Here is a 26,793-nt window from a genome sequence, read left to right on the forward strand (position 1 = left end):
AGTGGGGAGGAGAGATGAAGAAAAGAGAGGTTTGGGCAACTTTTCTGCATCCCAGAGCAATGAAACTGGCCACAAAGCCAGGTGTCTTGATGCCATCGTGAGAGGAGTCCTTGCACTGGGAGCTCAGCCTTGTATTGGAAGTCGAGGAGTTTCCCAACTTGAATTACATCATGGGAATAGCTCATACCACGTCCATGCTCCAGGCCCACAGCATCAGCCTCTTTGCCTACATTCTGAGCAAGTGTCTTTGCATTTCTTCCTTCCCGTGGCTCCAGAGATCCCAGGGAGCCGCTTCCCCTTTCTCTTTCTCCTCCCTTAAGCACATCTTTCCCACCCCATCGCATGTTGTGCTGTGCTGGGAGATGGGTCCCTGCCTTGCTTCTCCTCAAACTCACCCCTCTCTCTGAGATCTCTTTTATATCACATATGTTCACTATTGTCCTGTGCATTGTATGGGCTGTGACCAGGGCTCCTGTGCTCTGCAGTGCCCTAAAGCAAGAGATTTGCAGTCCTGGTGTGTGCTCTCTGCATGGGATTTTCACCATTGCTGCTGTATGACAGTGACCCCCCAGTGAACCCCGGATCCTCCCAGTTTTGCATTGCAGCTAATTTACAAGCTCCATTGGACCAACAACAAAAAAAAACCACTGCTCCTCGGGCAGCTCTGTCCCACCCAGAGAGAGCAATGCTCCCCACACGCTGGGCTTCTCCAGCATGGTCCTGGAGGGTATGCCAACGTTCCTCTCCAGTTTGCACGCTTGATGGATCTGCAAGGACCCAGCACTCCAGATCCCATCCACGTGGGTGTAAGCGCAGAAGGAAGTCCCTTCAATTGCCCACCTATTTAAAACAAAAGGAAGAACAGTAGTAATGAAACCTCTTCCAAATTCTTTCTACCAGAGGGTTGTAATTCACGCTGCTGACAGCCCAGTCTTAGTGCCGCACCCAAAAACCCACAGAGGAATCGAGTAAGTAACCACAAATAAGCATATCCCAAGATGAGCCTTTATTCTCAGAAGTGGAAGAGAGCCAGAAGCCTTACAAAACAAGCTCTGTGGTTCCCTTCTTATTGCCTTTTTGGCATGGATGTTGGTATCTGGGTAGTGCCATAAATCAAGGAGAGAAAGAGGCACATAGGGGAAAAGAGGACGATGGGCAGACAGGCTGATAAAGAGGGATGGGAGAGGGAAGAAAAACGGCACATTCCCTTGCAAAATTAAACGCAATTCGTTGCATCTTTTCCAGGCAACGTTCTTTTTGTAAAATCACAAGGTTTAGGAGCAGACCGGGGTCTGCCCGAGGAGTGATGGTCACAAACAGGAGGGCTCTGCAGAACCCAGCCTGGTGGAAAGCGCCAATAGCCAATTCTGAACACCAAGATCTTTTCTCAGATGGCAGCTGGTACATCACAAAGTTCTGCTCCTCTCTCTGCCTTTACCACCTCTCCAGATATGACATAAATCTCCATCTGGCATGAAAGAAACTCCCTGATGCTATGCAGGCAACATAAAAAACTTAGAAGTAATACTTTATATGAAGGTGGCCTTCACCAAAGCCACTGTCATCTTGGGAGATTCATGGAGATGTCCTATGGGGAACTCACACAGCATCCTAACGCTGTTCCAAGTGCTTTGGCAGAACAGATAAATGGTTTCTGTCCAGTGTACAAGCCCCAGCAAGAATAATTTCAGGCAGATGGGTCCCCACGGCCTGTGGCCAAAGCCAAATGCCCCACAAGACCACACTTTCCAGCATGACTTGGGGCCAACCATCCTGTTCACTGCTGCACTACTGGTTTCCCAAGCCCATCTGGGGTGGGAAGCTTGATAAGTTGTTAATTGTTCAGCAGGATCTGCTAAAAAAACCCTTTGGGCACCAAGCCCCAGGACACTCCTGGGTGGAGGACAACTCCTGCTGCAGTTAAGAGTGCTGAGTAACTGAAGGTTATGGAAGGGGTGGCATCAAGGCCATGCACCAACTTCGGGCTGCTGATGACATTGCAAATGTTGAGCTTCATGCCTTGTGCTGAGGCTGAGTTCAAGGCACCTCTGAACCTCAGCAGGGCTGCCATCACCTCGCCCTGTGCATGGATTTAGCTCTGTGTTCTGCTAAAACAGGCAGAAGCAGCTTCAGACATATTTTTGGGTTCTAGATGACCACTCGGACTCATAGAATTGTAGAATCACTAAGGTTGGAAAAAACCTCCGAGACCATCAAGTCCAATCCCAACCCATCCCACTATGCCCACTAACCATGTCCCCAAGTGCCACATCTCCACGGATCTTGAACCCCTTCAGTGACAGTGACTCCACCACTTCCCCGGGCAGGCGGTGCCAGTGCAACACCTCTCTTTCAGAGAAGAAATAATAATAATTCCTAATTAAATAGTTCCTAAATAGTTCCTAATATCCAACCTGCACCTTCCCTGGTGCAACTTGAGGCCATTCCCTCTCATTCTAATGGCTGGGAGGGATTTGATGCAATCTGACATCACATCTGGCTTTATCTCCCTAACTGTTGCACTAGAACCTGTAAGTGATACTTCTTTTCACCAGTGGACTACAAAGTTTCTTGCACTATTCCCCTTATCTGGCTATACGAGGACCACAGCACTGACCTTAGTCTCAGATGACAGATGCTGTTTTCACAAGCCAAGAACCTTTTTCTTTCTCCATCAATCCCAACAGATTGTAAGACGGATGTTGGCAATAATTTCCTTCCACCTTCTCCACGACACACATCAGCAGAGCTGTCCCCCAGGAAAGATACCAAGATTGCAGCCACTTCCCGGAGGTTGTGGTGACAGACACACCCCTGCTTCCCTCCCAGCAAAGAGACTGCAGGCAAAATGTCCTGCAGCACAGGCAAGAACTCAATACACAAATTGGTACCCGCAACGCTGGGGAGATAACACTGGTGCTGCTACCACTACAATACTTTACAGCACCTCGCATCCATGGGACTGCAGAAAACAGGGCAGGAGGGGATGGGGGACATCACTTCTAAAGACACTAGGACAATCCCTGGCAGTATCTAGCCTAGCAATTTAAATAATAATAATAATCCAGGAGAACCATCTAAAGACATCTGAATTCAAGGCTTTTGGCACTGTCTCCTGCAACATCCTTGTGATGAAGCTTAGAAAGTGTGCAACAGACGAGCAGGCAGTGAGGTGGGCTGAGAGCTGGTGACTGGCAGAGCTCAGAGGGCTACGATCAGCGACGCAGTCTGGTTGGAGGCTGTACCTAGTGCTGCTCCCCAGCGAAGAGTGCTGGGTCCAGTCTTGTTCAACATCTTCATCACTAACCTGGATGAAGGGATAGAGGCCGCCCCCAGCAAGTTTGGTGATGGCACAAAGCTGGGAGGAGTGGCTGAGCCAGCAGAAGGTCATGCTGCCATTCAGAGAGAGCTGGGCAGGTGCAGATTTGGGTGGAGAGGAACCTGATGAGGTTCAACATGGGCAAATGTTGGGTCCTACACCTGGGGAGGAAGAACCACACACATCAGTGCAAGCCAGGGGCTGAGCTGCAAGAAAGGAGCTCTGTGGAGGGGCCTGGAGATCCTGGTGGCTATCAGACCACAAACCAGCAGTGTGCTCTCATGGCCAAGAAGGCCGATGGTGTCCCAGTCGAACAGTGACTGACCAACAGTTGACCAAAGATTGACTGCAAGCCAGCAGCGTGCCATGGTGGCCAAGGAGGCCAATGGTTCCCTGGGGGGAAATGCTTTCCTGTGCAACCCGCTGTAGGGAACCTTCTTTAGCAGTGGGGTTGGACTTGATGACCTCCAGAGATCTCTCCCAACCCCTACAATTCTGTGATCCTGTGAGTCAAGCTCGTTCACTTCTCCTTCGTGGACTTTTGATTTATATCCAAGCGAGGAAAACCCTGTAAGAGTCAGATATTGGATGCTCAATGACTGATGTCAAATCTATGTCCCCCGCTTACACCCTCTGGGAGTTTGGATCGCAGATGTGGTTTGTTTTGCAAACTTGACATGGGGTATGCAGCGAAGGGTGACGCTGAGGTCTCCTGCTCACTTCTGTCAGCTGGGGATGATGTTGCAATCTGATTGATTTTAACTGATGTAATATTCATGCCTGGGTAGGTACCATTGAGCACAAATTACTCACACGATCTGGTAAGACCAAGGGGTCTATCTCAGATCAAAATCTGATGGCTACATGGATAACCCGGTCTATGGCTTTGTTTTATCGATTCAAGGGAAAAAGCACTAATTATTTTCCCACAAATATTTGTGCAAAGTATGCCATGCATTGGCCTTGAACTTCACCACTCAAACAGGAGAAAAATATTCTCCTTCCTACACCCCTTGAGGAGTGATTTGAAGGGAGCTCATCCCCAGGATCAGCCCTCTCTCTGACCTTGCAGTGTGTTGGGATTGGCCACATTTTCTCCACACTATCCCTTTGCACAGAAGAAATCAAGGTTTCTCCCTCTCCTCATTTCTGTCCATTACGGGCCTCATTAGCATATCGCTAGCTAAAGAAAAATGACTTTTCCTTGCAATAAGGCCAGCAGAAGAATGTGGTGATTCTGCCGTGATCCATACCCCACTCCACCAACACCAGTCTTGCTACGTACCTTGAACAAAGCCCTGGGCAAACATTCAGGACTGAACTTGCAAGTCCTTAAAACGGGGTAAAAAAAAATAAAGCAAAGCCCCAGCCCTGTTCCTGGTCTGTGCTCAAGAGCAATTCATTGAAGTCAGTGAAGGAAATCAGAGCTGCATTCATCCCTCTACTTCAGTTAAAATGAGAACAATAAACACTACAAGAGCCAGCAGTTGTTTTTTTGCATGAATAAGGATTTAGGATTTGGCATGAAATGTTGGAAAAGGTGTTGATTTTCTTCCATTTTACTCTGCTGTGCGAATGTCCTTTTGAGGCAACATGATGATGGGAGAATATAATTATTCCTGATGGTCCCCTCTCCTTGGGGAATACAGACATTATCTTCCAGCCAGGAGTGGGAAAGAAGTGAGACTTCCCCAGTACATTTGTGAGATGCAATTAAAGCACTCCTTGGTCTGTACTGCACCAAAAGCTGTGCTGCTGTATCCCATAACAAGACAGTCCAGAGCTGAACGGGCCTCAGCTCGCTCTGTGGCAGCTGTGCAGCCCCTGTAAGCAGGCAGCTCTGCACAGAGCCCACGTCCTCACCTCTTTTGGCTTCACCTCCCCACATGTCCTGGCAGCTCCCAGCTGCTGTTCCTGCACTGGGGTACATGGATGAGGTCAAACACATCAGCACCTCCATTTCTCCATGCATCAGGCTGAAATCCCTAATGAGGAAACAAGATTAGTCACACTACAAAAATCAAGGTGTTCCATTAAGGTGTTCCCTCTTTTTCTCCTCCTTTGACTTCTCTAAAAGGCTTCTCCCAGCATTTTCAGCCTTACACCCCCATCCTTGGAATAAAAAACCCATCACAAGCAGCAGAACCCATCAGATATGGGTTGCTAGAAAGGTTTCTCAAGATTTAGTCCTGCTGTGGGTTCTCCAGTGTCTAATACATAGAGAGTATTTGGATTCTTTGATGTCTATTAAATAGGGCATTGGGATTCTCCAGTGCCTAATATTTGCTGCACAGATGAGGGTTCATCTGTTGGAGAGAAAGGGGAGTTGTCTGCAGCCTCTGCAGAAAAGGGCCAAAAAATGGAGCTTCAAGGCCTGGGCAGCACCTTCACCTCATGCGATAGATCGCATCCAAGCAAGAAAAGCCACACAGCCCTCTCTTTATGCAATAAATCTTTTATTCTCTGTGGCTCGGAGGTATTTCAGATGGAATGGAGATACCTGAAGGATGTTTATACTTTCCTGAAAACCAGGGGAGCAGAGATATCTGAGCCATCTAAGTCACTCGAGAAGTACACTGTTGTGCAAGCGCGATTCCCTTGCTTGCAAAATGTTCTTCAAAAACGTGTTCCTGGGCCATGCTCTGCCATCAGGAGGAGGCACAGTGCATCCCCATCCCCAGGGGAGGGCTGATAGTACCGCTACGCTCCATGGGATGCAGATTGATAGGCAAAATAATGACGTTCCCATCTCCATCACTTTCACTGCAGAGCTCTTTGCTGTTCCTAAGGCTGCAGTTGTAACAGGGCTTTGTTCCTCCAAACAGCACCAGCAGCTCCAGAGCCCCCTCCTCGCTACCAGCAGAGCTCAGCAGCCCCACACCAGGCTCTTTAGGCTCCCCCGTCTCCCATTCTCTGTTTTGCAGTATGGCTGTGGCACTGCACAGCAAGGCAGGAAACCCAGCTCTGCCTGGATCACTGCCTGGCAGCAGCAAACCTGGCTCTGTGCCGTGCTCCCTCTCTGCAATCCAGAAGGACTCCGTTCTCTGCAGTGCTGGAGCTCTCTGGGTGAAATCTGGAACGCGTTGCTGCTCTTGCTGGAACGCATCCCGCAGCAATAGTTTGCTCAGCCTCACAGCAAAGACCGCACTGATAGAGCTTCCTTTCAGCCAGTGCAGCACAGCTCATGTATGCAATGTCAGTTTCTTCATACATGGCAGGAACCCACCGTTCATGGAACACAGAAATCCCAAAGCACCAGGTAGACAACAGCTGCAATCAGCCTTCACATCGCCAGCTGAAAGCGAGGAGCATGAGGCTGTGTCAGGGTTTTAAGTTGCTCAGAGCTAATCCTGCCTGCTTCTCTTGCTTTTTAATTAGTCTTCATTAAGCAGAGACACATCATGCCTTGCTCACCATGAATAACTATTAATCAAACAGGGTATCAGCTCCAGTTAATTGCCATATTAGTTATCTGACATTCCCTACGCCACTGGCAGCCTGCACCTGTAATCAGGCCCTGACGTAATGCATTTTTGAGCAATGCTAAGTTTGCAAATCCATCCCAGGCAGAGAGCAGCAGGAACCTGGAGCCGGGATGTGACCAGATTTCTGTGCCTTATCAACACCCCAAACATAGGCAGCCTCACAATCTGTTCTATGAGATCTGCTTCACTGCTGGAAAACAAGAGCCTGGAGCCAAAGTCACCTCCTGGCAATGCCAAAGTCACAGAGGAAAGCAGACAGAGGAGTTTCCAGAGCAAGGGGCTGAATCTACATCTTCCATCCTCACCCTGGACTTGTTTTCCTCACAATTTCTTCTTTGTTAAGAGCAATGTTCCCAGCAGTATCTTTATATTTAACGAGAGGACCAGTATTTTTACCTTCTATGGAGGAAGGAGCAATGCAATTTGAGTGGTATGGAATATTTTGCTTCAACTGTTCACATCCGTTCAGTGGCACTTGCACACTGCTTCTGCTTTTTGTCGTGGAGCGGAAGCATTTCTCAGAGCCAAACAGAAGATGAAATGATCCTCTCATCTCCAGCTCTGCCCTAGGGGAACACTCCCCTCAGGATGACTTTAGAGTCTGTTAGTGAGAGGAAGAAAAAGGGGGGAAAAGACCATTTTTTGCAGCAAACCAACCAGTCCTTACGGCATAGGGAACAAAAGGCTTTACAGACATAGCCAGTGGACAGTATGTCCTAAACAATGGAAGAGAAGGAAAACGGATTTGTTGGGCAATTGGTGGATGGTTTGATGGGAAGAGACCATACTCCAGTGAAGAAAATGTCAGTAGAGACCAATGCTAAGAAGTAAAAAGACATTTCTGAGCACTGAGTTGGCCAAACTGTTGAGTAGGTACTCCAGCTGTGAATGTCATTTTTTTTTCACACTAGAATTTCTCCCCTGGCAGTCATTTCTTGGGGCTGGTTCCCATTTTTCTGGGTAGGAAATCTCTGCCTGGACCATAAACTTGTGATTCTCCGAGTTGTAGTAAGTCACGTGGAGGTTGGTGCCTCTATGCTTCCAGTTTTGTCTGATTGTTCGGTCATGGCCCACATCTCCCTTCTCACAACAACTTGACCTTATCCATACTCATCAACAAGACCCGTGGAGTGTATCACTTTAAGTTTATAAAAGCTTAATTAGGAAAGCACGATCTTGAGTCAAAAGCATCAAAGATTAGTCATCCATAAATGGATACTGATATGGAAACTAAAAAGAGGAGAAGGGAAAAACCTATATACATATATATAAAGCAGGATGTGAGATGGCCGGCACTGAAACAAGATGTCCACTAAGGCTGGGTGGGTGATGTAGGGCTCCAGGTCAGCTCCACCTTAGCCCTACAGCTTCCTCATTCACCTTCTCTTCTCCCCATGCTGCAGGTGATAGGGGGACAGAGGAGCAACAGGCATTCCCGATGCCCTGGTAAGAAAGAGGAAACAGCGTTTCCTGGCGTTGCTCAAGGCTGATTTATGCCCTCGCAAGGATGGCAAGCACTGCATTCCCCAGCTTTAATAGCGGGGGCAGGCTCTGAAATTCCTTCAGCTGGAACACAAATGAAGGAAAGCATCGGGTTTCCTAGGACCACGACCCCACCTCCTTCAGCGGGCAATCCTCCTGCGTCCCATACCCTTATATATAGGGCTTCTACCCCCATCATCCTCTCTGGACCCAGCAGTGCGACAGCAATTGCCTGAAGTCCCTGCAGGCAGGGCCAGTCCTTGCAGCCTCCATGATGTGGGAGCTCCGCTCTGTAGCCTTCACCCGGGCTGTCTTGGCAGAATTTCTGGCGACCTTGGTCTTCATCCTCTTCGGCCTGGGCTCTGCTTTGAACTGGCCTTCAGCTTCTGCCCCGAGCATCCTTCAAATTGCATTGGCTTTTGGCTTGGCCATCGGTACGCTGGTCCAAGCCTTGGGGCACATCAGCGGAGCCCACATCAACCCGGCGGTGACAGTGGCTTGCCTCATTGGCTCCCACGTCTCCTTCCTGCGTGCGGTCTTCTATGTGGTGGCCCAGCTCCTGGGGGCCGTGGTGGGGGCTGCCATCCTGCATGAGATCACCCCAGCCGACTCGCGGGAAGGCTTGGCCATCAACAAGGTGAGGCTGCAGCCCATGGGCAGGCATGAGAAGGAGCTGAGATGTTTGGGATGGGGCGTGGGGAAGGCTGAGGGTTGTGTAGAAGGGCTTTGAGGCCAACAAGGACTATTACTGAGCATTGGATTGGCAGTGTCAGATGTAGCAAGTGTTCTTCCAGCAACAGGGATGAAGACAGGGCTCCAGACTGGCTCCTCTGCTTTTAGGGACTGAAAATGCAGGTGATCCAGCTGGTCAGATCACCTACAGAGGAGACAAACCCTCATCTCAGTTTTATCTCAGGCCATGTTGAGGAGGAGCTTGATTCAGAGGAGATGCAGGTTAGGGAAGGACATGGGTTGTGTTGGGTTCGGTTGGAAGAGGATGATCTTCAAGTTCCCCTCCAACCTAAGCCATTCTATGATCCTGTGACATTGTCTCTCAGCTCCCCTTGCCCCAAGCCCATCCCTTCTACCACTCAGTGTGGGCAGGTGCAGTCTTTTCCCCCCTCCACATTGCATTGTGCCACCATCTACAGGGTGCAGCTGCACTACAAGATTCCCCTGCACTGGTGATGACGAGCCCAGATTTTTTCATCTAAGCTCCAGCTTCTCATTGGAGAGATGGCCATCCCAGTTCCATATGGTCCATCCCAGTGCCCAGCACACCGGGGTTCTCCAGCAATGCCACCATGCAGTGCTGAATGTGTTGCAAAGACACAGCATTATGCAACACACAGCACAAGGATCTCCCTTTACAGCTGTGGGAGGAATAAAGAAAATGAGGGAACACCAGGAAGCCACAAAAACTCCCCATTAGTATCCCAGATCCTCTTCTCAAAACGCATGCATAATAAAAAGGGACTGAAAGAGAAAGTCAGCGCTCACTGTAACTCCTTTCTGCACGGGTTGGGACAGCTGTAATTCTGCAGAGATGCCTATGCCAGCGGCAGCATTACCCAAAACTGGTGAGGAGGAGGAAGGCAGCGTGTTGTAGGAGGCAGCACAAGGAAATCCCTTCTCTCACAGCAGTCAGCTGGCGCTGCCAGACCCAGCTTCACTGCCAAAGAGATTAAAAGGGTTGAAAAGGAACTGAGGATTAGTCTGAACAAGACTATTTATATTGATAATAGCTGAGGTTTAATAAACCCAACAAAGCAATAAGAGTTTTAAGGGACTTTCAAAATGCTCAGCTCTGCTGTTTTAAAACATAAAGCACCTGAAAGAAGAGATTTTGATTTTCTTCTCCCCTGTGGGCTATTCATCATGTAGCTGCCTGCACAAATCATCCTTCAAGAATTAGGGGAATATTACAGAGAGAAGAGTGAGATCCAACTCTGGGTTTGGGCAGGAGGAGAACTCCTGCTGTGCTGTGTCACTGAGCAAAGCGCTCTTGGGATCAGCATTTGGGAGGACACCCAAAGCAGGGCTGACACGGGTCAAGAAGAAGCAGACGTGACAGGATGGGCTGAGTAGAGACAGCGAGATGCGGATCTGGTTGCCAGACCCATCCAGGTCCAGATTAAAAACCTTCAAGGAACAATACAGTGCCAGAAAGGCAGAACTGGAAGAGAGGATATGCAACAGACACAGCTTTGGATCAAGTCAGAATATTTTTTGGTGTCAAAGAAGAGAGGGAAGCGAGAAGCGATTTTTTTGTGTGTGTGTGCCAAAATATCTTTTTTTGACATTTTTGAAAAGAAATGCATTTATATGTATATCTTTCTTTTTCAAAAGGCATTTTGCATTTTAAGCATGAGGCAAAGAGAAAAAAAGTCCTTTGGGGGGAAAGGGAGAGTGGAAAAGTAATACCCAAAGGAATGACACAAAAGCTTTTCCTTCCACGTCCAGCAAGCATTACCCACTGAGACTCTTTCCATTTTTCCTGGGAAAACTCTCCTCCTCTTCCTACAATGCCAAAAATCTCACCCGTTTCCTCTGCCCTTGTGGGTTTCCCCTCTAAATCTCCAGTCCAGGGACTGAATTTGCCCATCCCTGAGATGTCTTCTCCCCTTCCAGCTGCACAATGAGACGACGACGGGGCAGGCGGTGACTGTTGAGCTCTTCCTCACCTTCCAGCTCGTCCTCTGCATCTTCGCTTCCACCGATGAACGCCGGGAGGACAATGTGGGGTCTCCTGCGCTGTCCATTGGCCTTTCTGTCGCCGTTGGACATCTCCTTGGGGTGAGTAGAATGGGTTAAAGCAAAGTGCTTGGTGGACTGTCTTTGTGTTTCTGCCAAAGTTCTGTGATTCGTGGGGGATTTGTAATTGATGCAGTGCTCATGGTTTTGCAGTAGGTGCAGCAGAAAGATCCCACCAAAGCCACAGCACAACCGTAGCCTGAGCTGAGCTGTTACTGAGTGTGAAAAAAAGCCATAACCTGTTGGATCTGCTGCTCCTCAAGTCCCATAGAGAGCTCCCAGGGATCCATGGGTCTTCTATCTGGAGTGAGCATGGTAGCAACTGAATCTCTCAGGACCATGATAAACTGGGAATTATGCAGGATGGACAGCCAGGGAAACCCCTCACAGCTAACTTTTGCAGGGAAAAAAAAACCATCATCCCCCAACACTCCCAGCTTCTCATTACATGGATTAGAACAGCAATATTTGCATCACATCTTCCATCCTTAATGAACTGCAAGCCTGTGTGACTTGCTGTGGGATTACTTTCCTTAAATCCTCTGTGGCAAGGGGTAGCAATGTGCTCCAGGAACAGGCATGGCAGAAACGTGTTCCCATTGCAGGGCACGTCACCCAGCTTGCAGCTGAGTTGCATCATATAGACACATCTGCTTGCACCAGAGATGCACGAATAGGACTCAGGCATGTTGACTCAGGTGCTGGAAGCTGGTAGCATTTCTTTTCCTGGAATGAGGTATTCTGGGATATGAAACGTTGGCTTGGTGGATGAATCATGCTAATAACACACCAGGATATATTAAAATGTGGTAAAAGGGCTTAATGTTAACATTAAGTGTGGTGTTTCTCTGCAGATCCGTTACACTGGTTGCTCCATGAACCCAGCGAGATCTTTTGCCCCCGCTGTAATCGTTGGAGACTTCAGTGACCATTGGGTAAGAACTGTGGTCTTGGTGTTGGGTCAGTAGGATGGCCCATCCGGTATTCTTAGAAAACCAAAAAGCCAGCCCTGTCCAGCATCTCAGCAACAGCTCCCATCTGGAGGAGAGATGTGGAGATTTGCAGAAAGAGGTGGGGCTGCTGGGTGCTTAATTAACTTATCTAAGCAGGGTGAGTTGCAACAGGAAGGGTGTGTGGTTTGTTGACCATGACTTAACATAAGAGGTAAAACCAATGGAGAATGAAGTGCTTCTCACCATCCTGGAGACCTTTTCTGGTTCCAATTGGATCCGGGTATGTATTTTCCATCAGCTCTTTCAGGGACACTCCCAGGCATTGCCAGCTCAGCGTTGGAGCTGCGGCTGTGCTCAGAGGTGTCCAAGCTGAGAGACTCTTCTCCTCTCCATTGGACATCTCCAAAGGAATCCAAACCACTAGCGTGCTCACAACAGATCTGTCATTAGAGGACATCGTACAGTGTTGATTCTTAGAGGAGAAAGAGAAAGAAGAGGGTGGTCAGGTACATTCAGGCATAACAGCGAGGGAACAGACAAGAGATGGCCAATTCAACAGAGAGAGCCAGGGCAGGGCTGGCTTCTGCATTTTGTTCTCAATAAGAAAAGAGGATGAACAGGTCCATGAGACCCCTGTAGTGCTCTCAGAGACCTTGGCTCCTCTTCATCCTCCAAGCACAGGCAGGCTTCTGCTTACCACATTCTTCTCTTTCCCTTTTCCCTAGGTCTTCTGGGTGGGCCCCCTGGTAGGGGCAGCAGCCGCGTCCATCATCTACAATTACATCCTCTTCCCACAATCCAAAACCTTCTCGGAGAGGCTCGCCATCTTCAAGGGCATGGAGCCAGAGGAGGACTGGGCAGAGCGCGAGGCACGCCGGCGGCAGTCAGTGGAGCTGCACTCACCACAGACCCTGCCAAGGGGGATGTCCGAGAAGGTATAGCCGAGCTGACCCTGGGACGGGAGAGGAGCTGGGGGAACCCCTATGTTCCAAAGAGTGCTTCACCTCTCCTCTCTCCATTTATTTTTTGCTGGGGGCTCTTGTTGCCTCATCATGGGGAGATGTGCTGTGATGGCCCAACTTTGCCACCCAGCTCTACGTTTGCAGGTTTTCTAACTCTAGAGGAAAACACCGTTAGAGCAAAGCCACCAGTGTAGCAGCAGGGACAAGCACATGCTGGAGTCCCACCTTCAGGTCCCCCTCGCAGGAGGCAGCACGCAGTGGAGCTCGTTGCCCTTCTCGAGGCGCCGCAGAGAGGTGTTATTACAGGCGTTTGCTGGGTGTGGAGGTTGCCACCCGATGCCTCATTGCTTCTGAACTCTGCTCACCCTTCTCCCACTTCTTCTCGCTGCCCGGCTGTTTGCACACACACGGGAGCACTGCTCCTTGACACGCGGATCTCACAACCTGCAAGTTTTGCTTCTGCGAGGAACCCAAGCGCACAACGACCCATAGTGGAATGCAAATGCCCTTTTCTTTTGCAGATTTGAAGAGCATCCTTGGGTTCCCTCTGACCCCACTGGGGAGTTCTTGCAACTTCTCCCTCCTATGATGATGAGAAATCTCCTAATTTTCAGCCCCAATTAATCCACAGCTTGGCTGTTCTTGGACCACCACTGTCACTCAACTTCAGTGCTGCTTCTTTCTGCCTGGATTTTGCTTTCTTTCCTGCATTCCTTTTCTACCCTGATTTCGGATGAGTAATACAAAACATTTCAGATATGAGGTTCTCTGACTCTTGCTTTCACAGATGAACCACATCAATGGCTCTTGACTATCCCATCCTTTTATCAGAACCAGGTTACAGCCACTAGAGTAGTCAAAGAATTTGGGTTTGTCTTTGGGACATGCCTTAGCTCTTTTAAGCATTAAATTTAATCTCATTTCTATTACTCAGCCTCAAAGTTATGCATTTCCCGCATGACATCCTCACACTTCTTTCTGTTGACGATGTCTCCCTAGCATCGCACCGTCACAGAACATCACCACCTCATTCAGGATTTTTCTGCTAAGGTTGTTAAAGGAAGTGTTCAATAAGATGGGCCCCAATTCCAGATCCTAGGGAGCACTACTGATTGTTTTCCTCCCTCCCACTGTTTTGACAGGAACCACCATCAAGTGATGCTCTTCCTCTGTCTGCTGTTCTCTACTTGTACCCATCTCCTCCTCCTCTTGTCCCAGTGATTCTAGTCCTCCACCTTGGTCATTCAGTGAGAAAGGAGCACTTGAATACTATTTCAAAAATAGTTTATTTGGTTTTTTAAATAAAATCTTTATCTGTTCTTAGGCTGAGCAATGGGAAATGAAGTCACAGAATCATAGAATCCTTAGAGCTGGAAGGGGCCTCTAAAGGCCATCCAGTCCAACTCCCCTGCAGTGAACAGGGATACCCGCAACCACATCAAGTTGCCCAGGGCCTGGGCACTCATCCCTGATCTCCATCCAGACATGGAGCCATTGACCACCACTCTCTGGACTTGATCCTGCAGCCAGTTCCTTGTCCATAGAAAAGTCCACCCATCAAATCCGTATCTTTCCGATTTGGAGAGAAGGGTGCTGTGGGGTACCATGTCAAAGGCTTTAGTAAAGTCCAAGATAGGTGATATAACTGGCTCTTCCCTTGCCCATTGACGCAGTGACACCATCATAAAAGGCCACCAGGTTGGTCAAGCAGGATTTGCCCTTGGTGAAGCTATGCTGGTTCTCCTGTGTCACCTCCCTGGCTTCCAGGAGAATCCGCTCTGTGACGCAGATTTCTGCTCCATGAAGATCCTGGACTTTCCTTTTCTGGTTGAGGTACCTATAGAAGCCTTTCTTCTTCTTGGCATCCCTTGCCAAATTCAGTTCAAGCTGGGCCTCGGCCTTCCTGACCCCATCCCTACACAGCCTAGCAACTTCCTTATACTCTTCCCACCATAGCTGTCCCTGTTTCCACTGCCTGTGCATTTTCTTCTTGCTCTCCGGTTTGACCAGCAGGTCCCACTTCAGCCATGCTAGTCTCTTGCCTTCCCTTCCTAACTTGCTATACCTGGGGATGGAGAGATCTCATGATCTGAGGAAAGCTTACTTAAAGATCTGCCACGTTTCCATTCAATCATGTTTCCACTCAAACAGAGCGTAAAGTTGTATATAAATCACCAAATATTCGTTTTTAAAATTAGTTCGTATTTTTGCTGCTCTTCAAAGGAAAAACAATCTATGCGTTCCAGGAAAACCCAAAGACATTTACTCAGAATTTGTCCTGCCGATGAGCTGCTATAGACAACACCATACAGCTGATTCATGTGCTTTTTTTTTTTTTTAATGTTGAAGTTAATTACATGCCTCTTCTCCTTCAGATCCAAGCATTTAATTTATTACGTACCATGACAATGTTTAAGACACATAAACTGCAGAGAGCCCCACAAATGAGTTTAGTGTCTAATAACTTACTGTACTCTTTCAAATAAAGTGCTTCATATTCACTTCTACCCATTGAATTGATATATGTGTCATTATCTGGTTCACATTTGTGGTCATATAATATATATATGGTCATATATGTACCGTGAAGCCCAGCTTCAAGCCAACAGCCTACTGATCTGCAAAAATAGCAGTAAAAAAATAGCCCCGTCTTCCAACTACCAACCCACCAAATAAGGACCATTCCTCCTTGAGCACCTTATGCTTCTCCCATTCCTGGCCTGGCTGGATTCTGCTCTTGGCATGCAGTGTTAACATGAAGCAATCTCACTGAACCAGATTTTCAGATGGCTAAAGCAGCCTGAGTCCTCTCAAGACAATCAGGTACGTAAATTTTCTCTCTCAATGGAGCTGTCATTGTCCTCAATGACACTTCCAAAACTTGCACCGTCAGGAAACCAAGCCAGTCGTTCCAGATTTACACCAGTGCAATTCAAATTAAAGATCTCAGCCACCCAGAGATCAGAGCTGCCACAGACCAACCAAAACCCTCACTAAGTTGATAACACTTTTTGTATTAGACCTCAGTAGGAATGCTTTGGCCCAGGATTCAAATACCTGTGCATTCCCTCCCATTAATTCATGACTCTCCATGATGAATATCTGCAATATTCATTGCACCGTAAATTAACTCTTATTAGTTTCATCATTAACCTGCGATAAATAATATGACCACGAAATCCAAATGTACATCACTGTGCACAGTGCCTCAGATCTCATTGCTACCCATGCCCTGCCATCCCTTGTGATCACGAGTGTTTTCTTCCTCTCCTGTTCTGTTGTTCCATCTGTATGTACATCATTATCTTGATCAGGTTTGGGGCAGCCATCCTGCAAAGCCCTGTAGGGTCCTCAAGTTGGTGTGAGAATTCAAGAGCATTTTGGACATGCCCCGACCCCTTTCCTTGATATCACTACTTGGTTGCCATACAATCAGCCCAACTCATTTCTTTAAGATACCAGTGAAATACCAGAATACAGTAGGACTTCAGCAGGAAAATGTGATTTAATGTAGCATGGTGACACACTGCCCCATGATGATTTTAGGATGAGAGGTAATGGCCTTAAGTTGTGCTAGGGTAGGTGCAGGTTGGATATTAGGAAAAAATTCTCCTCTGAAAGAGTGGTGATACATTGGCACAGGTTGCCCATGGAGGTGGTGGGGTCACCATCCCTGAAGGGGTTCAAGAACCATGAGATGTGGCATTTCGGAACACGGTTAGTAGGCATGGTGGGATGGGTTGGGGTTGTACTGGATGGTCTAGGAGTTCTTTTCCAACCTTAATGACACTATGATTCTACGAAACCTCTGGCCCATAGAAGTGGCTGGTAATACTGGTGGTCCATAGGGGAAGCCAAATCTCCAGCTAATTCCTACAGCTCCAAGTCTTGCAGCGAGGCCTGTTTCTCAAGCCTCTCCCAATGGATCTGGGTATGAGATCAGAGGCTCTGCTTCAATTTTCAGCATGGTTTTCCAGGAACATGAGGAATCTGAAGACAATCAGACATTTATCCAGAGACCGCTCAATGCAAGTCTTCAGCTCTAACAGCAGATGACCACCAATCTCTTTAAATCCCAATCAGTGTAAACTATCTGTAACTTCTTAAGGTGAGAAATTTCTCAGTGCATTTCATCTGGGCCTCAGAGGCAGAATGGGGTGTAAAAAATTGTTTTCTAGTTCACCAGCTAACAGCATGTTTTCACCAACATTTTGCTCTGCAAAGTCCTAATCTCTTGGAGCCACGATGCAAGAATTTCAGCTTTTAAGAGATTCCAGACTGTTCTTTATTATGTTACCTACTGCTTCCATTGGTGCTTTGGAGGCTGGTCTTGTTTACCAGGTCCCTTCTGCTCTGATGCAGACCAGAGTCCTTGCAGCTCTACAAGGAGAGTATATGGGCAAAGAGGAGACTTCCATGGCAAATACAATTCAAGAGGAAAACCATCTCGCAAATGCAGGTCTGTCTGAATCCCAGTGAGTGGCTGCTGGCCTAAGAATGCCAAGTATTTACCTAGATGAGCAGAAATGCAGCCTCCCAATATTGCTGATGCAGGTGGCTTCACTGGAAAGGGCTAGACCTGAAAATCAGGACAGTAGGATTTCAGACCCAGCTTTCATCCTGAGTGATCTGCAGAGATCTCTTTTCTAATTGGGCTTTGCTTTCCCTAATACACGTGATTATCCCCATGTGTCAATTTAATGATTATTATGATGCAAATTAATTATTAAGGATGCTGGCATTTCCATTGCAGACCAGCCCCAAAGCGCTTGCACTTACTTGGATGCCTTAGAGACTGCCAAGTAATTTCTAAGCGAGGAGCACAGCAATGCTGTTATTAAGCATTAACACTATTCAGCATTTCAATGGCATCAGCCCTACTTGCAGACAAGGTCTGGGTTACAAGGTCTGTGACCAGCAAGGGCTGGATGGCAACTTCAGGACCACCTTTGCAAGCCAAAGTGGCACCTGCTGCGTGGTGGGATGGCAGGAGACATGGGGACATCCCAAGAGCAGATCTGGCCCACAAAATGCCATACCACATCCCCTCCGCCTGTCCCAAAACCAAGTGCAAAAGTCCCAGAACTAAGTGCAGCTCAACCAATCCCAAAGCTGCCAACGTTGGATGCATCCATGGAAAAGGGTCCCACAGCCAATTTTGGGTGTTGGTTGGTGGAACTCAAGGCCTTTTTGCTTCAAAGCACCAGATTAGGTTGCTGGGGGAAACCGAAGCCTCCAGGGCACGGGAAGGTGGAAATGCTGCTTGCCTCAGGCCAGCAGAATAATCCCTCAACTTTAAAGCAAGCACAGGCAGATTGTGGGGTAGATTAGAGAAATCCTTGAAAGTCTGAAACTGCCTGCACAGAGACACCACGGTGGAATGAGGCTTTTCCCAAACCCCACCACAGAGAACAGCAGCCTCAGAAACAGGATGAAAAGAAAAAGTTTGCTTGCTTGGCTTTGAGTTCCCCACCTGTGCTATTTAATACCTTGCTGCAAGCTCCCAGAGCTGAGCCAGCAAGAAGCAGCCTTTCTTTAAAAACAAACCAAAGCAAACTTTCTCCTCCAGCCATCTAATCCCAACTAATCACAGATTCCAGGAGAAGGAGTTGGCTGCTGTTGCTGTTGTTATCCTTGCTTGTATTCCTGTGCCAGCTGGAAGGTCCTTGGTCAAGATGGAGCCAGGTGAGAGGGCAAGCCCAAAAACTGGGCTAGTCTGGGTCTCGGCAGCACATATAACCCAAACTCACCCTGATCTGTCGGGTTTTGAGGAGAGTCACAGAGCTGAACCCATCAGAATCTGGGGCTGCTGTGGAAAAGACAAATTAATAGAAGCATGGCACAGGCTTAGAAATGAAACCAGCAACCCAGAGACAAGAGGGGCCAGCACACGTATCCAGTTAATGACACACACACCTCCGTGGGTGAGGCATAGCCACGGGGCCCTGGGAAGGATGAGGCACGGCTGCCTTCCTCCTTTTCTGGCAATGAAAACAGTGGGTTCAGGACCCTGCCTGCCTCCTGCACTCCGTCCCCAAGGTGCCATCAAGCCACGTGGCCCTGCAATGGAGTGGGAGAAGTGGGTGGGTTTTGGCTTTACTTTGCTTGCCAATGGCAACGAGGAGGAGAACGGTTGAAGCCATTCTCCTCACCGTGGCAAAGCCTCCACGTCTCCTTTCTTCCTAAAGCCATTGGGAGAAGTGAGGTATGTGTTGCCCTGGCACGTGGGTGTCTGTCTGTCAGCAGGGCCCTGCGCAATGCCTTCTTGCCTAATTCAATTACCTTTGATGCATCCAAGACACTTTCAGCTCGCACAGGTTCTTTGGAGGGCATGCAGATGAGAAAAGGAAGGAAGCCTTCCCAACACCTCGTGGTCAGACATCAGAGAAGCCAAGCAGGAACACCCCAGAGAGGAAAGTCTTCAAACAACCATGGGAAAACACATTGCAGGGTCTGTAGTTAGAGAAACATCCTCCATCTCTCTCTGGAAGATTTTCCCCATCATTCTCAGCATTATTTCATTACATCCCCTAGTCTGGTGGGAAGACTTTCTTTCTTTTGGATGTTCCTATCCACATCCCAGGAGAGTGGGTTCAGGCTCAGTGCTGCTAATGTTGAGCTGAAGCCATACTGTCACCCAAAATCACCAGCCCATATCAACACACATGGCAAAACTCAGCCACCGCACACGGAGAGCCGTGTTATGAAAGGGGTGGGAGGATGAGAGCAAGGCGCATCCAATCCAGGAGGAACCATAGGAGGATGGAAGGGAAGTGGCAAGCAATTACTCCAACTGGAATCTGGCCAGGGTATCTTGAAAAACCAGCTTGCAAAACTTTCACCAAAACACGCCAACGGACCAGGTGCTTCTAGGATAACAGAGCTGGTTTTTCACCCAGCCAGCTTCCCAGGACCAGCAGAACCGGGAGAAAATGAGGAGGAGGAACTGTGCTGTAAGGAGAGCTCAGTCCCTTGGATCCGTGCGCTGAACTCAGGACTCCGAGCCCAGCTGGAGGAAAAGGGCTCCTTTATTTTTGGCTCCGAAGAAGGGAATATCTTCTGGCTTAGACCCCAAATGGCACCAGCTACGTGCAAGTCTGACTGCACCCAGCAGAAGGCAGCAGTGAATGCAATTTTTCAGCACTTTTTACATTCAAAGAGGGATTTGTAATGCTTCTTACCAAAAAAGCACATGGAGCTTTGCTTGCTGTGTGCCTACTACAGGAAAGTGACTACTTCTGCAGAAGCACATGGCAGCCTTGGATATCCCCTGCATGGTGAGATCAGTTTGCCTGAGAAAAGCCAGACGCAATCATCCGTGCCGGAGAACAGCAAGAAGAGCAGAGCTGGCACCCAAACCCATCTGAAACAAATGTAAATCTGGGCACACAAATGCAAACGGATCAAGAAGTCATGGTGAAGTGTCACCAGAACCATTTTCTGCCCCCAGACCTCGGCCAAGCAAGCAGCTCCCTGCCAGCCAAGGACTTCCAGCCAGATGGATTTGAGACGGAGACCAGTTCTGTGTAAACATGAAAGGAGACGTAAACGTGGACTGCGTCCATGTAAAGCCTGTGGCTTTGTGCTGGCATTCCCATGAGCAAAATAATTGACCTTGTTGGGCAAGAGCTTGGAAAGCAAAAAGAAAAGAAAGGACCTGAGATAATGGGGTAGGATGCACCCTCCCTGGTATTGGCACAGAGCACCACCGACTGCCAACGCAGTTGAAACCCACACCCGATGCTTATTGATCTCTGGAAGGAGCAGCAGAGCAGAAAGGCAGCAGAGTGACTCAGACACCAAGATCAGTCCTCTGTTCTTGGGCCATACCATCCTCTCCAGCCCCTGTGTGGGCACCCCGGGGAAGCTCTTTTTTGGCAGAATGTCCCCCAAGCCCTGCCCTCGGGGTGATAACAAGGCACTTGCTTTCTAACTCTGAACTGTCTTGACAGCCCGGGAGCAGCTCCAGGTGCTTAACTTTGCTAACATTTCGTTTCTTATCTAAATCCAATGCACTTGGCCAAGCGTGGGAGCACTGCCCTGAGACAGCTCCTCCAGCCCAACAACGGCAATGGGAGATTTCAAGCAAAGCTGCGGTGTCCTCTGCTCCACGAGCACACAGAGGAAGGGAATAACAACTACACCTCCACTAACAAAGCACCTGGCACCCGACAAGAGGTTGTAAAAGGCAAAAACAGAGGAGGGAGCTCAGCATCGTTATGCAACCGCGTTATCTAACGACCACAGAGACACCCTATAGGGGCTCTTTGTTTGCAGAGGGAAGAAGAAAGAAATACCACCAATATCTGAGTCACTGGTTCACCAAGAGGCTCTGAAGTTATTTTCAGATGGAAACTTTTCCAGTTTCACATGATAATTTGGGAGGACTGGCTAACTCCTCAGCTCCACCCACCGCCTTGTAACACAGCTCCCTGCTGCTGTTGCATATATAGATAGGTATGGCCCTACAACTCGGTGCAGACAGAAGAGCCTGGAGACAGAGGAAACCTAAACTTTCTTCCTTTCCAGCCGCCCTCCACCCACTCCCAACATGAAGAGGGAAATATTAACTTTGGCCTTTGCCCGAGCCGTCTTCGTCGAGTTCATCTCCACACTCATCTTCGTCTTCATCGGCCTCGGCTCAGCACTGAAGTGGCCATCCGCGCTCCCCAGCATCCTGCAGATCTCGCTGGCCTTCGGCCTGGCCATCGGCACACTGGTGCAGGCATTTGGCCACATCAGCGGCGCCCACATCAACCCCGCGGTGACCATTGCCTTCTTCGTCGGGAATCAGATCTCCTTCCTCCGGACACTCTTCTATGTGATTGCGCAGCTGGTCGGGGCCATTGCTGGGGCTGGCATCCTCTACGGCGTGACGCCAGCCAATACCCGTGGCAACCTGGCCATCAATTCGGTAAGTCTCCAGGCTGGAGATGATCCACCTGGATGCTCACCTTACATGCAGGCTTTGCTTCTCTGGCACCGGTGCCAACCTGGAGAGCCAAATCCATAAGGATAGTTGGTGTTGGCATGTTGTCCTGTATGCAGAGGGGATGGGAATGAGATTGGAGCAAATGCTCGTGTAGCCAGAGAGCATTGACAGGACAGATTTATTGTCTGGTGTGATGATTGGTGTGGTTTTTTCTCCCTTAATAAGCGCTTCCTTTATCCTAAGGGCCCCAGTGAGTCACCAACACCATTGAGATTTCTTGAGTGCAGCCTCTCTACTTGGAGATTAGTGTCAGGAGAGGAGCTGCGCCAGGAGATGGGGGGGGCAGGGAGCAGAGCCCAGCCAAACCAGTATGGGCAGTGGGAGCTCGGTGGGACCATGGGGAGCTGGGAATGGGAGCAGATGGAGAGAGTCTGTGGAGAAAAGATGATGAATGTGTAATAAGGAGCAATGCATGGGAGGGCATAGAGGGGTTGTGAGGGGGAGGGGCTGCTCCTGGTGGAGGAGGGGAGGTGGTGGGACCCTGTAAGAGCAGCAAAGCCAGAGAGTGTGTCCCAAACCCTGGGGGCAGTGCTGGGAAACAGCTGAAATGGGAGCAGTGGGGTTAGTGCTCTGCCTGATCCCAGTCCAGACCCCTCAGAGTAGCACAGGCACTGTGCAGAGGGTTGGATCACTGAGATGAGGTGCCACAGCGCATCCTGCTGCCATGCAATACGTGTCCCAAACTGGTCGCCTTGAGGTAAAAGAAAAAAAGAAAAAAAAAGAACAGAGAAAATAAGCTCAGGTCACCTGGCCCTTTCCATGCATGATGAGGTTGAGTCCACCTCACAGAAAACATCCTTTTTGTCTTACCCCTGTGACATGCCCTGTTCCCTCAACAGTAGGAGACCTTCATCTCAGCCCACACTCTTCCTCCTGTGCCTTTCTGCAGTGGCTGCTGGCTGCTCCCCTCCTCAAAGTGGATGGGGAAAGAGTCAGGTTAACATGGTTTGCAGTGAGCAAATAGGGAAGAGAAGTGCTGGGGGAAAAATGGGATTAAGTGTCAAAAAGTATCAAGTGCTCAGGGAGCAGACTCAAATCCACCATAAAAGGACTCAAGAGCCCTCCCAGCCTGGCAGGTGGTTAATTATTTTCATTCTCAATGGCTCACAGCTCAACAACAACACAACCCCTGGCCAGGCAGTCGTGGTGGAGATGATTCTCACCTTCCAGCTGGCTGCCTGCATCTTCGCATCCACGGACAACAGGCGGAATGGCAACGTGGGCTCCCCAGCGCTGTCCATTGGGCTCTCCGTAGCCGTGGGCCATTTGGTGGGGGTGAGTGTCCGGGCAGGATGATGGGGCAGGCACTTCTCTAGAACGGGATTCCCCAAAATAGTCGTGTGCAGTCAGTCCCAGAGGGATTTGCATTAAATAGACCACACTCCTTCTGTGCACCATGGGGATCCCCAGTCCTCTGCAACAGAAATAGTTTTGAGGGCCGTTTCAGTATGGCTTGGGTTGGAAGGGTCCTTAAAGATCTTAGAACCATAGGATGGTTGGGTTGGAAAAGTCCTTAGAGATCATAGAACCATAGGATGGCTGGTTTGGAAGGGTCCTTAAAGATCATAAAACCATAGAATGGTTGGGTTGGAAGGATCCTCAAAGATCACGGAACAATAGAACTGTAGAGTGGCTGAGTTGGAAGGGTCCATAAGTTCATAGAACCATTGGACAGTTGGGTTGGAAGAGATCTTAAAGCTTATCTAGCGCCAAGTCCCTGCTGCAGGCAGAGTAAAGTCACTTGTATTTGTTAAGTGATACAATGACCCTTACCCCCATCTCTTTTCCTCACCGAAAGATCTACTTCACTGGCTGCTCCATGAACCCAGCGCGGTCCTTTGGGCCTGCAGTCATCGTGAGGAAGTTCAGCTCCACGCACTGGGTGAGCATCAGCAACATACTGGGGTGGGCAGGGTGTGGATCCACTGGAGCCGGGCATGAGTGACAAAGGAACTGGGCAGTAATTCCTATGGCAATTTGGGACCAGGAGTTTCAGAGCCGATTCTGGAGCTGAAAAGATAAACAGAGGGAGGTTGTTCCCCTCCTGCACTGAGTGGAGAGAGCAGGCCAATCTCTGGGACAGAGCAGGGATACAAGGATAACCCTTGGTGCAATGGAGAACATTGAGCTAGGACATCAGGCGAGGTCACTGCAGCACACAGAAAAGCCCCACTCAGGCTTCCGAGTCACCCAGCATTGCCAGCAGGCTCGCCCTCAGCCTTCCAGAACATCACATCACTCTGCTTGAGGATCTTGACATCTTCCCCAAGCAACAGTTGAGGGGACTTCAACACAAGAAGTCCACTGGAAGAGGTATTTGCACCTCTCCATGGGATAGGAGATGTGGAGTAGTAGTGGATGCTGTGTGATTGCTGGATCTGGTGCATTAGCCTCCAAGACCCACTCTCACCCTTTTCCCTTTCTGCTTTCTAGGTGTTCTGGGTTGGGCCCATACTTGGGGCTTGCTTGGCTGCTCTGCTGTACTTCTACATCCTCGTCCCCTACTGCATGAACATGTCAGACAGGGTGGCCATCGTCAAGGGCACCTACGAGTCAGAGGAGGAATGGGAAGAACAGAGAGAGGAGAGGAAGAAATCCATGGAGTTGACTCCACCATAGGAGCTAATGGGAAAACCAAGCAGAACTGGAGGAAGAAACTTCACACATAGACTCATGTGTGCACATGAACACATCCAGCTACAGTAGACTCTTAAGCAAAAGCCTTCTAACCTCAAAGGCCACCCGTGACTAAGAAGGAACGGAGCATTGCAGTGTGTGTATATAATCCCTCTACGTGAGCGTGAGTGCTAGAAGCTCTCCCAGCTTTACTGCAGCCAGCTGAGCCCAGCAAAGGAGGTTGCCCACAGCCCTCCGTGATGGTCCCACACCCAACAGCTGCTAATCCCTGCCCTTCAAGCTGTGAGATCTGCCACACATTTGGCACACGCAGGATCTCACCACTCGTTTGGTGGCCCAGGGGATGGAAACACAGTGCAGACACCAGCAAAGAGGAACAACCACTTTGGACAGGTGGGCCCAGCAAGTCCCCCGCTCTCTCCCCAACTATGCTGCTCATAGATGCTCTTTCACATGTTAGCTGGTGCCGGTGCATCCTGTTTATTCATGGCTGCAGAAAGAACGCAATTATTATTTTATTTTTTTTGATTTTGTGTGAGTTCTTTGTAATGTCGTGTATTATTTATTATGAATAAAGGAAATTTAAATCAAACCATGGGCGCAAGTCCACTTGGATATCAAATTTTAGGAGCAAAAGTGGACTAAACTGGATGAAAACCATCCCAATGAGTGGCACTTGACCTCAAACCCTGCAGCACCCAGTGTCTGAGGCCACATTGGCCATAGGGGAAGCAGAGCACCGAGGGCTGCCTTCCCCCGAGGGCATCTCCTAAGGACAGGAGCTGAAGCAGAGGTTGCCTGGAGAGGTAACATCTTAAAATTAGGACCTGCTGGAAGAAAGCCAGCCCTGGGCAGGACCAAGACGGGGGTTTGGCAATGCAGATGTCTTGGACACAATAAGCAGAAAGCCCATCCCAAGGTCTTATTTGATCATATTCATAGAATCATAGAATCATTAAGATTGGAAAAGACCTCTAAGATCATCTAATCCAACTATCCACCAACCACCAATATTGCCCACTAAACCATGCTCCCTGGTACCACATCTCCATGCTCATCTTGCTATGGGTAAAGGAGGGAGATGAGTGGTGCATAAATCCTGAGAACAGAGGAGCAGGCAGCAGTGGGGTGAAAGCAGACTGTTCCCAGCTCTGGGCATCCTGAAGCCCATCTGAAGGAGGGTGCAGCTGGGAGGAGCCCCAAGCAATGCTCCTTCCCTGCTTTGACTCAGGGATGGCATTCTGCCATTCCAGTTCTCCCACACGGCTCCACGGGTGCCCTCAAAAACTGACCTGCACCACTCCCCAGCCCCCTCGCTGGTGCCAAACACACCCCTTCACCCTGACCTTCACCAGCGCCCTGCTCTTCCAGTTCTGCCACAACTCGCTGCCAAAGCATCTCGCCCTGTCTATCCCGGGCTGCAACACGACATGCTGCACTGGCACTGCCCGCTCCCTGCATCCACCCTGTGCAGAGCTCCACCACCGCAGCCCCTCCTTGTGCTGCAAGGATGAGGAGGTCAGTGCTTGCCTGCGTGCACTCCATTACCATTTGCAGCCCGATTACAATCAGGCAGGTTATCCCCAGCTGTATTGTAGCATGCCAAAGTGTTTGCGAGCCAGGCGATGGCAGTGGGTAGCAGCACGTTCCTGTCCCTTGTTTTCCTTTGCCACCTCCAAGTTCTCTGCAGGAGGGGGAGATGCCAAGCAGGAGGAGTAAAGGAAGGGGAAGAGCCTTCAGATCAGTGGCAGAGCTAGCAAGCAAAACCGCTGCAACCAAGTGAAAGATGGGGCTGGAGAAGCACCCAGTGCTCATGGAGGCAGGCTGGCATCCGCAGAGCTGCAGCCCATGGCCTCTTGATGATGCACCCCCGGACCCTGAGGATCCAGAGATCGTCCCTGTGCATCTCTCCTTGCTTCGCTGCTCTGGACTCCATGAAAAAGGACACACCATTGCTCTGGCAGATCACACAACCCTTCCTATGGTGGGGAAAGGTAGGGGGGACTGTACCCACTGAGAAGCCCACCCCACAGCAGGACTGCTATGTGATCCCAACAGGGAGAAGCACAGCCTGGGTGTGAGCCCTCCATGGGATGAATCAGAGGTTTCTGAAGCAGCAGCTCTGTGTCAGCACAAAAATCACCCAGAGCACTGCTGGGAAACATGAGTGGGACTGCCCCACATGGAGCTGGGGGCAGTGGGAAAGTGG

At 49.4% G+C, this 26,793-nt stretch overlaps 2 protein-coding genes across 2 annotated transcripts; both read left to right on the top strand.

Annotated features, from left to right (window-relative positions):
• AQP2 (aquaporin 2) lies at positions 8,551-12,934 on the top strand. The gene is made up of 4 exons (XM_021379215.1): positions 8,551-8,923; positions 10,918-11,082; positions 11,895-11,975; positions 12,719-12,934. The coding sequence occupies exons 1-4, from the start codon at positions 8,558-8,560 to the stop codon at positions 12,932-12,934; spliced, it is 828 nt and encodes a 275-aa protein (XP_021234890.1). The 5' UTR covers positions 8,551-8,557.
• On the top strand, positions 21,010-25,114 carry AQP5 (aquaporin 5). The gene is made up of 4 exons (XM_021379267.1): positions 21,010-21,869; positions 23,058-23,222; positions 23,746-23,829; positions 24,381-25,114. Exons 1-4 carry the CDS (start codon positions 21,507-21,509, stop codon positions 24,564-24,566), a joined length of 798 nt encoding a protein of 265 aa, XP_021234942.1. The 5' UTR covers positions 21,010-21,506; the 3' UTR covers positions 24,567-25,114.

The sequence above is a fragment of the Numida meleagris genome, chromosome 32, assembly GCF_002078875.1.
Source record: "Numida meleagris isolate 19003 breed g44 Domestic line chromosome 32, NumMel1.0, whole genome shotgun sequence".
Lineage (NCBI taxonomy): Eukaryota > Metazoa > Chordata > Aves > Galliformes > Numididae > Numida > Numida meleagris.